Genomic DNA, 15769 nt, shown 5'->3' on the forward strand with positions numbered 1-15769 from the left:
TCAAGTGCCAAGCATACATGTAGGACAGAATTTGCAGCTCTCAACCGGCAAGTGGTGGCATCTCCATATAAGTGAAAAATTTCGAGAGAGACGTTAAACAACATACAATCAATCCATAGCAATGCACGCAACATTTGAAGTTGTATGATTACTTGTACTGAAATAAGAATGAACTGTGAATTTAATGTCTTTAAATAATTTTCTACTGTTATGAATTTCTCAAAGAAGACAACATTTCAAAAATCAAAATTATACCATTTCACTTTGGCTACTAATTTTTACTGGCAAAAATTATGAAATTGAGGTTGTACAAATTCAACAGTCAGGTGTACATTAATTTTAAACAGTGAGGTGAGTAATACTAGCTGGTAAACAGAATTTCGGGGAAGGAGATTAATCTAAAAAAAATACATACCTGATCCTGTACAGGGCATTCGAAGCAGCAAGTATGTTTCCGCAGAAAACAAAACTTTCATGATAAAAAATATGGGTAATTAAAATTTCAAACTGCATGCGTCAAAATTTAATGATTTATGTTTACATTAATTTTGTTTATATTTCTTTACATTGTAAATAACTGAAAAAAAATAAAATGTGTAATATATATCATCAGAACATTTTCATATTTATTTTGAATTATTAAACAATTATTTATTAAGGTCAACCCTTTAGAATATTATTAGGAAGACCATCTGCAATGTGAATTGAAAATCCTAAATCCGCTCCTTTGAGGTGAGTGTCCCGGCTTTATATTTACACTGCGCAGACACAAAACAGGTCAGAGTACTGAAAAAAGAGGATCCTATCTCAATTTCTATAAAAATGGCATTGCGGAACCTGATGTAATCTACAACAAGATCATATAACGTTGAGGAACATCTATAAATTTGCAACACTCGTGAAGTTTTTTCACTCTGCATTATTTCGCTTAGCTGGTAAGTTTTTTTGTTTATTTCATTGAACAGTGGAATTGAACGTTTTATGGAAGCTCAGCTGTGTCAGGGTTAATTCAAAGTTCATTACAATGCAGTGTATAATGTGAAGCAAAGTGAAATTGTATTGTAAATGAAATTGTCATTTCACATTAAAGTTAAACATCATTCATTTAAGTTTTGTTGTCATAAAGGAATTCGTTGTATATGTATTATGTTTACTGTGTATTGGGTATTTTGAACACTTGAATATCTACTTAAAAATATTACTGAGTTTGAAAGAAAATATCCCAATTTTTTGCATATATGTAAAAAATAACGAGAATACTGGTACAAACAAAATCCATAGATAAGCCCAATTATCACCTCGAATAACCCCACACCTGACCTGTTAAAGTTTACCTTTCAAAACGCGATCGATAGCACGCTTGTAAACCAGTTTCAACACCGTTCTCTCTTTTGTTATCTCCATTCTCTAGTCCATTCTTACCACTTTGTCAAGTTGGACAATTCATTTCTACAATGCAGATTACATACTGAGTATATATGTACATGTACATAGTGTATATTAAAATTGATTTTATATTATTTGTGTTCACAAACTATAAGAAGTTTGAAGCTCTGCATGGTAAAGAAGAAAAAATTTGCCTTGTTATATTACATATGTTACATGAAGTTTCGCTCGATTGAATTTTTAAAAGTGACAGCTAGCACTATGTAAGTCAGCATTAATTTTCCATTTCCCCATTTACATCTAATGCCCACAATTTTCATAATATTATAGAAATAAAATGAATAACAATCATTCTGAAAAGATCATCACACAATAGGTTTATCATAAAACTACTTAGTTCTAGGTTTCCCATAAAAGTTTCTCTAGTAAAACATCAAAACACGAAGCATATTATGTCAGACTCTGTGTATTGTTCCATAAAATGCTTTAAGTTAAAAAGAAAAGAAAAGGGAGAAACCATGTAACTATTAGAAAGAGACCGGGGATGAGTATATTTGTGATTAAAAAATGAATTCAAACTTGTACACAACAATACTAAAAAATGAAGGGTAACAAATGCAATGTTCACTGGGAAAAAATACATTGGTTGAATTCGCAGAAATTTAGATAATGCTTTTAAAAGTTTTAATTGTATCTCAAAATTGTCTTTAGAGTGGAAACAAGAAGCACGTCGTTTTGACATCATGCTTAACCTTTCTGTCAATGTGCAAACCATTTTGGCGGGACTTACCATTGGTCTCCTGGTGTATTACGTCATCAAACGAATGCGGTATCGTCTGCCACCAGGTCCCTGGTGCATTCCACTTGTTGGGCATTATCAAGGTAACATTGTGTACACACAATTAACCTAGATATCTTATTATTTCTTGTCAAAATAAATGTAACTATTGTGTTTAAAAAAATAATTTTATAAAATTGTTAAAATAATAGCCCAATTAGTTAAGAAGTCTTTAGTAAACAAAACCCACCAGATGTTTCTTTCTATATAAATGTGTGCCCTGTTCACACGAAGAGTTTAATTCGCAGTAAATTAATGCGAAGTAAACTTTGCGAATCAAACTAATGCGAATTAAATTGCGTTCACACGACACCTAATGCGAAGTACACTAATGCGAATTAGAATTTTACTATACTGCAGCCCGGCGTCAGCACGGCTATTATGACGTCATTTGCAAATCACGCCACCTTGTGCTAAAGCAGATACATTTGACATAATGGGAAAGTGTCTGTATACACATTTTAATGATTAACAAACTTTATTTTCCTTAGTTTTTCACTCAAAAATAGCACAAGTATATATAGCTGACCACTGACAAGTGTCATTTGACTAAATTTTGCAATTACGCATGCGTCAGAATTTAATTCGAATAAGCTTCGCTTAGCGTTCACACGGAGCTAATGCGAAGTAATTTAATGCCTAGTAAACTAATTCGAAGTAAACTTATTCGCATTAAATTCTCCGTGTGAACGCTAAGCGAAGCTAATTCGAATAATCTTACGTTTAATTCGAATAAAACTCTCCGTGTGAACAAGGCACTGAAATCGACGTATCAATATAATTATCCATTAAATGGATATGAAAAAGCTTAATTATTTCAATATTGAAAAATAATAAAGTAGGCATCGAAGAGTTCACAAATAAAAAGGAATAAAACGAGTTGTCAGTTTTTGATTACTTTTAATACAATATTTTTTTTACTATTTTCAGTCTACAGCTCAAAGGCGATTCTGCATAAGGTCACTGAGCTTTCCAAGAAATATGGTCCAGTTTTACGGCTTTCATTTGGTAAGTACCCGTTTACCATAGTCATACATGTACTTATAAGACAAAGCAGACAATAAAATAATTCCAAGGAAACCCTCTCCAATTCATAATGCAACTTTGCTTTACCGAGTAAGGTACATGTACATGTACTAGCTATTATTTATGAAGTTTAAATTTGAATTTTTGATAGACATATATGTGTCGTCTGTTTTTTTTTTATCTTTGACTTCTCTTAGCTATGTTCATTTTTGCCTTATCATGGTATCATATGAAAACCTCATGGAAGACAATATGAACATGAAATACCAGTACAATTGAATTAAATTTTCTGCGTTCGTCTTCCTGAAACACTTTCTTTTCAGCTTTTTATCAAGTTTGAATTTAAGTTTTATCAAATAATTTGTGGATTTCTGATGAAAAAAATATCGTTGTCTCAGAGATATATTCAGAAATACAAAATTAATATTTATTTTTACATTTTGTTTTTACAAATCTAAATAGGTCCCCAGACGTGGATTATTCTGAATAATAATGACGTCGTTATAGAGGCAATGGTGAAAAAGAAAGCAGATTTTGCTGGAAGACCAAAATTTAATTCAGGTATAATTTTTAAAAAGTCATTTTTGTATCATTTCAATTATCAAAAATGCTTATCATCAACTTGTTATAATTTAAATTTAGTTTGTAACACGTCATTTGATTGGATAAAAGTAAAAAATTATATCGTATAACAAATTTTATTGCTTACGTCAAATTCCCTCTAAATCACATTATCTTCTTGATGGTACTTTAAAATGTGACCAATTTGAAGGACTTTGTAAAAAAATCCCAATTATTTTACACTCAATCATGGAGAAATTAGAGTGTACAGAATGAATTTAATGGATACTTAAGTTATACAAATTTAACATGGGTTGGAAAAATTTGCACTTCTTTATAGTTTATAAAGCCTGTATTGTTGGACCGCTATAAAATTATTTCTAATACTCTATGTTTAATGTTGACTTGTAATTTGGAAATTAAAGGTGAAGTTTTTACCGAAGGAGGAAAAGACATTGCTTTTACAAATTATTCACCAACATGGAAATTCCACAGGAAAGTAGCAGGCAAAGCTTTGAGGTAACTTTGATAAAAACTTAATGAATGTTTTAATTGTACATGTATGAGGTGGATATCATCTTTACAAGTCAAAGAGATTTAAGCCGCTACCATCACATGTTGGGAGTGGATCCCGGAGCGGGTGGGAACCTCCTTGCATTCCAAAAATGCTTTACGAAGATTCAAAGTCATACAAAGATTAAAAACAGTTTAATTTTTACATTTGATGCATTTTGGATGAATTACAAATCCTGTCTTTTATTTTTATTTGAAGATCATTTATTGTGAAAACTGGAAAACTGATATAAATTATTCACATTTTGAATTTGATACATTTTGTTGAGTTGTGTTAATCTTTCACCTTACTAATTTAGATCCATTAATTCTTATAATGAATTTTAATATTTAAGTAAAAAACCATTTTCATAATTATAAGATTTTAAGTAGTCTTTGTTTATTTATACTCAGTATTGCTACAAGCTGTTGAAATATTCTTTAAAATTAGTCACTAAAACATAAACTTTCACATGTATAATTTTTAGGCATTATTTACAAGGGAATCTGCTTGAAAATATGATACAAGACAACACTAAAAAATTTCTGGCTAAAATGGCAGAGGAGAAAGAACCATTCTATTTCAAAGACTACGTTAATCTAATGATTTTCCATCAGCTGTATACTATCTGTTTCGGAGAAAAGTAAGTGAATACTGGAATCTATTCCCAACACAACAGTAGGAGTAGAAGGAATACTTAGTATATATAGTTATGTAAATATACTAATTATTAATAAGATAAACATAAGTAATACGAAAGTAAAAGTATATTAATTCATGGTGTCATAAGATTACATACTTTTATTTTTTCTTACTTAATGCATTGATTACTTGTATATTTGTTGCAGTCATTAGTTAATATATGGGTAGATCACCTTAATTACTTATGTACCGGGTATACTAAATGTCTTCCTTACTTATCTATATCTTACAAACAAGTTGAATGAACAAAAAGTTTTTTTAAAATACAAGAAGAAAAATTGATATTCTTAGTCCTTGGTCTATCGTTCAGTCGCTATATATATAGCGTTGTAGGGTAAAGTTAATAAATGATTGAAATGGGAGAGGACTATCTAAGTTTTTGGAACTTGTGCCCAATCCATTTGAAATGTTGTCAATAAAATATGTTCAAAAACAATTTTTGAAATATTATACTGCGTTACCTTTCTTTTGTATTCTTGTGATATAACCAAAATACAAATGATATGTAATGTAATGTACGAAAAAAATACCTATCTCTCCTCTATAATGAATATGAGCAGAATTTAAAGCCTATTTTTGAGGTTTCCACAAAACTCTATATACGCTCTGTTTTCACTCAAGGTCAATAAGATAAGAATGCTACAAATGTACACTTTAACCTTTGGAAAAATGAATCTTTTGACATAAAAACAGGAAAATCCTTTACAGAATACAGAATTACGGAATAAAAACAGACAAAAAAATAATTTGACAGACGGATGAATATAGTAAACCACCAAACTGAAAGTATAACATTGAAGCACAAGAAAACCACATGATTATCAAAAGTTTATTTTTACCATCCAAATCTATAGATCTCAAAACATCTTGGAACTGGCCTATGATGAATGCATTGAATAGTTTAAGTATAATTATTTTTAATTCACATTAGCAATGTAGAATCTTTTTTTTCTGATAAACTTTTTAAAATGTTGATACAGGCGTCCTGTCGATGACCCGGAAGTAAAAGCTTATCTGAAATTGGATAACGACCTCCTTGAACTTTTCGGCGCTGGTCTTTTAGAGGATATAATTCCATTTCTGAAAGATATCTGCCCCACGGCTAAATGGAAGAAAGTCACTAAAATGATAGATGAAATTCTTCAAATGCTTCACAAGAAATTTGATGAACACAAGGAAACCTTCTCCCCAGGTTGTTAATCATTATATACACATTGTTCTTTTTTTAAGGTGATAAAACATCTAACAGCATTGCTGATTTTTAAAGAGATATTGTGCAAATTAGCATACACCTGTATTTTGCATTTTAGATAAATATTTTTCTATATCTTTAATTCATTATTTCAGTAGTTAGAAGTATACATTTTAAATTTTTTTTCTAGATATCAACAGGGACTTCATCGACAGTTTGCTGATGGCCAGACAAGAAGCCGAGAACGAGGGAGACGAAGCTGCGTTGGAGAGATTGGACGATACATACCTGGTTCAAACCATTTCAAATATATTCTTTGCAGTAATCTTCTTGGGTTGACGGTAAACTGTTTAATATATTTATACAGTCCCTTTTCCAAAATTCGTGACTCCTTTGAAGAGGGATCTTTAAACCATTAATTTAATCTTCATTATAAAAATCATATTTTTACTTTGAGATATGTACTTTGTTTTTTTAAGTGGATTCATTGCACAAAAAATAATAGTTTTATAGGAAAATTGATTGATTTGAAATTCTTAAATGCTTCACACGATTTTTTTTCCACATATGGAAACCTTTTCACCAGGTTGTGTAATCATTATATACATATATGTCTTTATCTTTAAGGGTGATAAAACATTTCACAGCATAGCTGATTTTCAAAGAGATATTGTGAAAAACCTAACTACACGTGAATTCCACATTTTACATAAATACTCTAGAGCTTTATCTTTAACCAATGCACCACGCAGGCGACTAGAGTAAAACATGTCCAATCCGCTTAGAAACTTGTTGATGACAGAAAAGTATCATCTGCCAAAAATGTTTTAACCCCGTGCCGAGTCATTTGAACGAGACCAGTCTCAGATATAACGTCGTTCATGTAACACAGAAGTCAAATATTCGACCCAGTTAACAGACTACTGATTAAACGTGTCAAGTTCTTTTTTTTTATTTCAAAGATAAGAAATAGTTTAAGACCCTGTGTTGAAAGTTATTGTTTTTTTTAAAACTCAAAATATATTTCATCCTTTTCTAAATTTAATGTACTCTTTTAAGAGAGGAAATGTTATTTTTTAAATGCAAATAAACCATTATTTTAATCTTTATTACAAAAGTAATATTTGTACTTTGAGATATGTAGCCTCTTTATTCCTTAATGATAGTATTTAGGCAGTTGTTGGGTGTTCATTTTACATTGTACTTCTGTACTTTTAAAGAATGTTTTGATTGCTTTAAAATATATACAAAATATTACTGAGTTTGCATTAAAAGGATTAGTTTGCATTTGGAAAGAACTTGTTCTACTAAAAGAATGTTTAGACAATGTACATAAATTTTGCATTTGTTTACAGCTGGCGTTGATACCACTAGATTTACAATGGACTGGTTTGTATATTTCATGACCAGATATCCGGACATCCAAATCAAATGCCAAGAGGAAATTGACAGAGTTGTCGGTAAGACCGCAGTCCATTGCTGTCATTTTCTTGTCAACGATGGCACTCTTACATTAATTGAAATAAAAAAATACTATCGTGTAAATTATCTTAGGTTCTGGACATCCAACCATGAAGGACCGTAACAGCTTGCATTATACAGAGGCTTGCTTGTTTGAAACTTTGAGACTCGGACATGTTGTAGGACTTGGGGTACCACACATGACTATTTGTGATACACAAGTTGGTATGTGAATATTGTTTTCACCAGACTGGTTTCCTAAACAAAACAGTCTTTGAATTGACAAAATATTTCGACTTTGTTTGCGCATAGCAGTGTTATATTTTTCTGGCTGAACACATATATCGAAGATTGATGATTGAAATATATCTGCAAACTTGTAGATTTATGGGTTTCTATTTTAGTCTTTTACCATATCAGTCAAAGACTTATATAGAAAACCATAACGCTACAGTGCAGCAAATTTAAATTATGCTTACACTTGATGGGATGAACTTTGAAATCAGATCTCTAGTTCATGAAACCCAGCATTACCAATAACTTCATTATAAAAACATTTTCTAAAAAAAATTACATTGAGTTTGATATTTTTATTTTAAATACTGTGTATATTTATCATTAAACAGGAGGTTACGACATTCCGAAAGGGACTATAGTTGCTATTAATGTGTGGGCTCTGCATACTGACACAAAATACTGGAAAGACCCCGAAAAATTCGATCCATACCGTTATCTTGATGAAGAAGGAAAAATAAAGCCAACAAAACCAGAGAGTTGGCTCCCTTTCTCGGCTGGCAGGCGCGTTTGTCTTGGGGAAACAGTCGCTAAACCGGAACTCCTGCTGATGTGCGCAAACTTACTGCAGCGTTTTGATATTCGTCTCCCAGATGGTGTGAAAGCCAATCCAGAGCCTAATATGAAAGGATTTGGAATAGAAGTCCCTTCCGATTATAAAATCGTCGTGAAGGAAAGAATTCGGAATTGAAGTTTGAAGATATATCTGTTAATATCTGAACAATCAAAAAGACTTACATAATAATATAATTACATGTACACTGTATTACATGTATTTTCTGACTTGTACTGATATGTCATATAAATTTATCCTTCTTCCTTGCATGCGATTATTGTACCGGTAACCCTTTTCATCGTTTTAAAAATGTGTTTGTAAATAGATTTCTTAGAATACGTATGAATAATGTAATCATAATATATATTTAAGTCCGGTAGTACAAAAGTGTGTTTAAAAGAAAATAAAATTTATTAATCACCAAATTAGTGTTTTAAAATTTCAATCATTTTGTGCAAAAAATCTGTAGAAGAAAGAAGATGGAGGGTCAACAACAATATAAGCATAATATAATAAATATTTGTACAGTGTATGTTTATATTTTGTCATTTTTCAGTTTGTGTGTTAGAATTATGTCGACATCATTGATTCCATTTTTGTGATGTGCATGTTTTATTCAGCCATAAAAAAAATCAGAACATTAGAGGAATATAGATAAAAAAATGTTTTCATAACAGTAAAAAAGTTTGTCAGTGTCTTACCGGTATATTACACTTTAAATTGTTCATTTATAGACTTTTAGCCCATAAAAATATATACACATATTAAATAATAAGCTAATTACATACATACGTATAATAATTCAGCATTTGCTTTAAGACATTTTCAAAAACTTAATTGTTCGTTTAAAATTTTTGTATGTCATCTGTTAAAAAGGCACTTTCAGTTTTTTAATTGTAGGAATAAATTAGATTATATTTCATTTTCAAATATATATAACATTGATACATGTACTTTAATTCTTAATATTAAGGATACATATTTATGCGAGATTTTCGGTTCAACACATACTAGTAATGGGTTATACACAATATGGGTCCAGATACCGGTATAATTATGAGCTATGATTTCAATCAAGACGTCTTGATGTTCACGAACTTTTTTTTAAAAAAATCGATAATTTTAAAAGAGAATGATATTTATAAGTAGTAAGAAAGGAGAGAGGATGTAAAACGTCCCTTATGTCAATCAATGGATAACAAACTATTCGAATATGGGGTAATTTTGCAATGGATTATCGAAATTATCAATCAAATTATATACCGTCATAATTATATGCCTTTTTTCTCGTTCTTCATAGGCCATTTCCCATTGAATGCTTGTCAAGGCATATGTAATCTATATTTACAGCAAAATAGAACCTTAGCTAAAAAAAAACGTTTTGTCCCTATATCATAAATATTCTACATTATGTTATAAGCAGTAGAGTTGTTACTGCTTGTTAAAAGGATAAGTAACAATAATAGATTTCATTGTATATCGGGGAAAAAAGTAATTGAAATCTCGATAATTTGAGTTAAAGTTTTAAATGCTTTGGAGAGGGAGACTGTTTGCATATAAAGTGAATTCCTGAGGTGCAGAAAAAATAGGAAGAAGAAGGTATGGTTTCCATACAAATTTTGCCCTGTGATTTTCTAAAAAATGAAACTGGTGTAAAAGTTGAGAACTCATGCTTTTTTTAATAATTGAAATTCAATGCAGAAAAATCATACAAGTCATTTTTCTCACATGTGTTTTTAAATGCTAATTATGACGTAATAAACATGTGCATTTTCCCGTATTTTCTTAAAATGTTGCAGAAGAACCTATTTTCAATGGAATTTTCCACAGGCATCGCCCACAAAGATCTTGAGATATGTGATTTGTTATTGAATTTTGCACAAAATATCAAAAAATTAACGTGGGCGACGGCTGTGGACACTGTTTTCTAAAGGAAAATCACCCTTGAAATGTGCCATTTTGAGGCTTTTTCTGTTGAAAATAGAGAAATGCTTCACATTAATGACGTCATATTTGCAGAATGGTAAACCTTATTGACACATTCTTTCCTGATTTATCAGAGTCATTTATTTAACTAATATTTAAGCCAGTTTCAAAACTTTCTGATGTCATTACATTTTTAGGGCGCAAAAAAGCTAAAACCATACTTTCTTCTTTTCATGGCTTTGGGTAAAAAGCTTTGTGGACTTGAATAGAGCGAAGTCTTGTAGAGTCTGTATTACAACGGTGCAGACAGTTTGAGAACAAAACAATTTCTTTTACATTTAATGTCTCCCATGCATTGTTCTTTTGGAGTTGTGTAACAAGATTGAAACAAGAAACAAAAGAAATCCGTCCATGCAGACAAAAACCGATGACCTTTAAATTCGACAGGAAGAATCTCCTAGAAATGTTTCACTAGGTAGTAACATCAACAACATCTTAGCTAGATATATATAACTCTGCTCGCGTAGTCAAAATAGACAAACCAGTAATAGGTGTAGACAGATTCATTATCAAACAAAGAAAGAGTAAAAAACTGCGAAACTGATTATTTTTTATAATTGAATTATAAAGGCACATAATTCACATGCATTTTTTAAGGTTTAACTATTAAAGGTGCTTAGACACAGATTTAATGTTAATATTTCTCAAATTTTCTAATTGATTTCATTACTTATATGTTTCTAAAGCATTAAATAAGAAAATAAAAGTCTTATTTTTGTGGAAGTTATGTAAACTTTCTACACTGTAAGAAATGTGTTTAGAATCCAAACACTTTTCTAAACACTTTTTTGTCACCTTCTTTTTTATGTGTTTAATTCCTAAACATGTTCAATTTCTAAACACGTTTGAGAAAGTGTTTAGAATCGAAGCACATACGTGTTTAGATTCTAAACACTTTCTCATACATGTTTAGAAATTTTACATGTTTAGGAATTAAACATATAAAAAAGAAGGTGACAAAAAAGTGTTTAGAAAAGCGTATGAATTTTAAACACATTTCTTAATTATGTGCTTAAAAAATAAACACATCTAGATTTAACACATTAAAACAAGTGTACCTGGAGAAAAACATTTGTAAATGTTGGCACAAACAGCATACTTATACATATATACATGTAATATCATTGTCAAAATTTTCAAAATATTAATCGATATAAATTATTTATCATAAGGCCTCTTAACATTTTGATATGCAGATACTTTACAATTGTGTGATGTACTTATTTACACAAATTTAATATGATCTCTATAAGTTAAATAATCAGCATAAGATATATTATATTTATATAAAGCAGACTAGGCAACAAACTATGCATCTTCAAAATTATACACAGTATTTTATTACAAAAAAAATAAGCTGGCAACTTTAGATAAAAAATTCCCTGAATCTTTTTTAAATGCTTTATTAAAGATATTCAAATTAAAATTACAAAATGTTTATTTTTTATATAAATTTATGAATAATTACAGTTTCAATCGGTTTCCATATGTCAGTCACCAAATATCAAACTTGATTAACTTTCAACCGTCCTAAAGCACTACATAGCACCACATGATATAATATCCCATAAGTAACTCCCGAAAAGTAATCCATTTCAAATGCACAAGGATAATTTAAGGTACACATATTCAAAACTGTCGAACATTGCCGAATTAGGGGTAATCCAATACACTTCATAAGAATATGTTTCTTAGTGTTGACCATGGAATAACAATTTGCACTTGGAAGATGGCGCCGGGTACTTGAAACATGCTTTGAGTTCGATGTGGACTACTCACAGAACCTGTAGAAAAGAAAGTCAGATTTAAGTGAAAGTACCGTACGCTGCCAACTGAAGTCGACATCAATTTTTCAAGTTGTATTAAAACTATTCTGATATTAAAATGGTTATTTTTAATGAAATTCAATGTAAACTCCTCTCCTACAAGTCTATAAACGACCCACAAGTCACTGTTTACATTGCTCATCGTGGTTTAAAAATGTAAATCTTTAGAAAAAGAAAACATACCTTTAATATATTGCAGTAAAAAGATGCCTTTCAAAGGATTTTCAATACTTCTTCATGATTATCCTTTAGGTTGTCAGTAGCTCTCCTTGATACGTCACATAAGCTTTTTTGTGATTTGCTTTGTTTCGATGGCCGCTCAAATTAACGTTCAAATGTACGAATATTTGTGTCATTTCCGGGAAGATAACTCTGCATATTACAGCAGAACGTGTTTAATATCTAAACACGTTTAGTTATAAAACATGTTTAGACATAAGTGTTTAGTTGTTAAACATATTTCTATACATGTTTAGATCTAAACATGTCATGGAAGTGTTTAAATCCTAAACGCAATTTTTACAGTGTAGATGCGTTTTATTTACAGATTCTTACACTTTCACAAATTGTAACTTTATCCTTAATATTTAACAAAAGAAGCATAATACAGAAAATTCAGAGTCACTGTACAGAAAGGAAGAAACTTTATTTATTCTTCTATTTCCAACAAGTAGATAGAAGTCTCTCGAGTGTTAAATTTTCATCTTGAACGGTCTTTTATGTTTGCTTGTTTGTACGTTGCTTAACCTTTCTCTCGAGAAATTTTCACTCATATGAGACGCCAATGTTTGCCAGTAGAGAACTGCAAGTTTTGTCTTATACTAGGCACTCAGGACCATAGAACAGTTAGTGATTTTTTATTCGGTCCAGCACCACGGGTCCTCAGTTTTTACGGTCTCATCCGAAGTCTTTTAAATATTTGTTAATTAAAAATGCATGAAAAAAAAAATAATTTTATTTGTATTATTTTTTGTTCATGATATAATTTTTGTAGAAAACAACATTTCTTCAACTTTTTTTATCTAACGAATTGAAAAATTACGAAATATCAAAGATTAATAAACCCATTCATTTAAATTCGGAGGTCTTTTCAGCTTTATAACAAATAAGATAATTCAACTTTTGTACTTACTTCCACACCCGGAGTTGATACTCCTAGATTTACAATTGACTGGTTTGTATATTGTTATCCTTCGAATCTTCACTGGTACTGGACATCCATCAATGAAGCAGCTTGGACAATACATAGGCTTGTTTGAAACTTTAAGGCTCTGAAATATCGGAGGGCTGGGTGTGCCACATAAAATTCTTTGTGATACACAAGTCGGTTTCACTTTTGTCTAATCGACTTCCAAAGCAAAATCATCATTTGATTGAACAACATTCGGCTGTCTTTGCAATGAACACAAGATCAGCTTTTAAAAATGTCAAATATCGTCAAATATGACGATGATCCTGTTTTTATTAATTTATCTCTGTCTCAAAAATGAAAAGAATTTAAGATAATTCAAAATTAGGAAATGTTATATATATTTACCTTAAAAATATAATCTCTCTCTTCTATAAACTGTCTACATGAAGTACTATTCAACAGGAAGATACGACATTCCCAAAGGAACCACAGTTGTTATTAACATTTGGTCTCTGCATTATGATCCAAAATACTGGAAAGACTCATTGAAATTTGATCCCAATCGTTATCTTGATAAAGAAGGAAAACTGAAGCCAGTAAAGTATAAGTCACATTATCCAGCGATGGGGTAAACGATGAGAAACCGATGAGTTTTTTGATGAAAATGGCATGAATGCCGGCCGGACACCACTAGTGATCGGACGGTGACTGAGGCCATTTTGCGAATCGGTGGGGTCATCGGTAGGAAATAATTCGTAGTTAAAATTCAGCGATGTCTCCAACGATGCCTCACATCGCTCCTCATCGGTAACCCATCATTAACACATCTTTCAAGGATCGGCCGATGTATGGCCGAGCAACGTCCAATATCCGTTGAATCAGAGGTCATCGGGGGGTTGAGTGGTGTTCAACAGATAACTGCCGATCACCGGTCGATTTTCGTCCAAACATTGGCCCGTAGTCGACCGATGTACGAACGATGTTCACCAATGTATGAGCGATGTAATATACATCGGCCGATTATCCTGGAACATCGTTTTATGATTAGCAATGCATCGCTGGGCCTTTGTAAGTCCGGCCGGCAACCACTCCATTTTTATCATAAAACGCATTGGTTGCCCATCGTATATCCATCGCTAGATAATGTGACTGATACTTTAAGGACTACTAGGCCGATGTGTACCGATGTTGGGGCATCGCTAACACCACGGATTACCAACGATTACCACCGGTCTACGGCTACCGGCCGGGAAATGTGACCTAGGCATAAAACCAGAAAGTTGGCGCCCTATTTCAACTGGCCCACGCGTTTGTCTAATGGTGAAACAGTCGCTTAACTGGAACTCTTAACTTGCTGATGTGTGCAAACCTACTGCGGCGATTTGAAATTCATCTCCCAGATAATGTGAAAGCCACTCCAGAGCATAATATTAGAGGATTTGGAACACTGAATAGAACTCCCTTCCGATTATAAAATCGAAGGATGGAATTAGGAATTTTAACTTAGGCCTTAGGGTACATATATATATCTGTCTGAATAATTAGAAAGATGTACATAATAAATCATTACATGTATTTTTCTTCTTGTGTTGCTAGATGATGTAGTTTTGGTTGTAGATATGTTTCATTAGAATACATAAACAGTGTTATCACGTCAGATTAAGTTAAGTAAAACAAAATTGTGTGATGTAACAGACAATAAAAGTTACTGTTCACAGTAAATTAGTGTTTTAAAATTTAAATATTTCAGTACGTAAAATCTATAGAAAAAAGAAGATTGGACGTCGACGATACAAGAATATAAAAATTTAAAAGGTTATAAATAAACTGTATAATATTATATAAAATTTTCTTTATAATCTTTTAATTTTTTTATGCTTGTATGTCGACTTTCAATCTTCTTTCTTCTACACTTAATATACATGTATACTGAATGATTAAAATATTTCTGTATATATGTGTAATCAGAATCGAATTTCATGTATTTCCTACACCATTCAATAATCTAAACATTTAAAATAAATAATATACTAGTATTTACTGGCGGTTTTAGGAAATACATGTTTATTACTGCCTACATAAGAAAATTCATATGAGAATTATTTACCAGCCAATTATACATGTTTTACTGAACTAAGCTGTATGACATTACATATGTTTTAAAAGTGTACAAATACTAATATGCATGCTTTTGAATAAGCACTATCTATAATTTTGTTCCCTACAAAGTTGAAATTCGTGATAGCTTATTTTCTG

At 31.2% G+C, this 15769-nt stretch overlaps 1 protein-coding gene across 1 annotated transcript; it reads left to right on the forward strand.

Moving 5' to 3' along the window:
* Positions 1 to 763: 763 nt before the first annotated feature.
* Positions 764 to 9099, forward strand: LOC134281672 (steroid 17-alpha-hydroxylase/17,20 lyase-like). Its single transcript, XM_062764106.1, has 11 exons — positions 764 to 935; positions 2098 to 2268; positions 3155 to 3232; positions 3713 to 3811; positions 4237 to 4330; positions 4852 to 5007; positions 6047 to 6258; positions 6449 to 6576; positions 7613 to 7718; positions 7813 to 7944; positions 8346 to 9099. Exons 2-11 carry the CDS (start codon positions 2130 to 2132, stop codon positions 8702 to 8704), a joined length of 1503 nt encoding a protein of 500 aa, XP_062620090.1. The 5' UTR covers positions 764 to 935; positions 2098 to 2129; the 3' UTR covers positions 8705 to 9099.
* Positions 9100 to 15769: the final 6670 nt, after the last annotated feature.

This window comes from Saccostrea cucullata, unplaced genomic scaffold (assembly GCF_032062105.1).
Source record: "Saccostrea cucullata isolate Sc308-1 unplaced genomic scaffold, CSIRO_AGI_Scuc_v1 ctg1055, whole genome shotgun sequence".
In the NCBI taxonomy this organism is placed as follows: Eukaryota; Metazoa; Mollusca; class Bivalvia; order Ostreida; family Ostreidae; genus Saccostrea; species Saccostrea cuccullata.

Coding starts and splice junctions, on each gene's coding strand:
- LOC134281672 (XM_062764106.1), top strand. CDS start 2,130: ATGCTTAACCTTTCTGTCAATGTGCAAACCATTTTGGCGGGACTTACC. Junction 6,259..6,448: donor CAAGGAAACCTTCTCCCCAG/GTTGTTAATCAT, acceptor TTTTTTTTCTAG/ATATCAACAGGGACTTCATC. Junction 7,945..8,345: donor TATTTGTGATACACAAGTTG/GTATGTGAATAT, acceptor ATCATTAAACAG/GAGGTTACGACATTCCGAAA.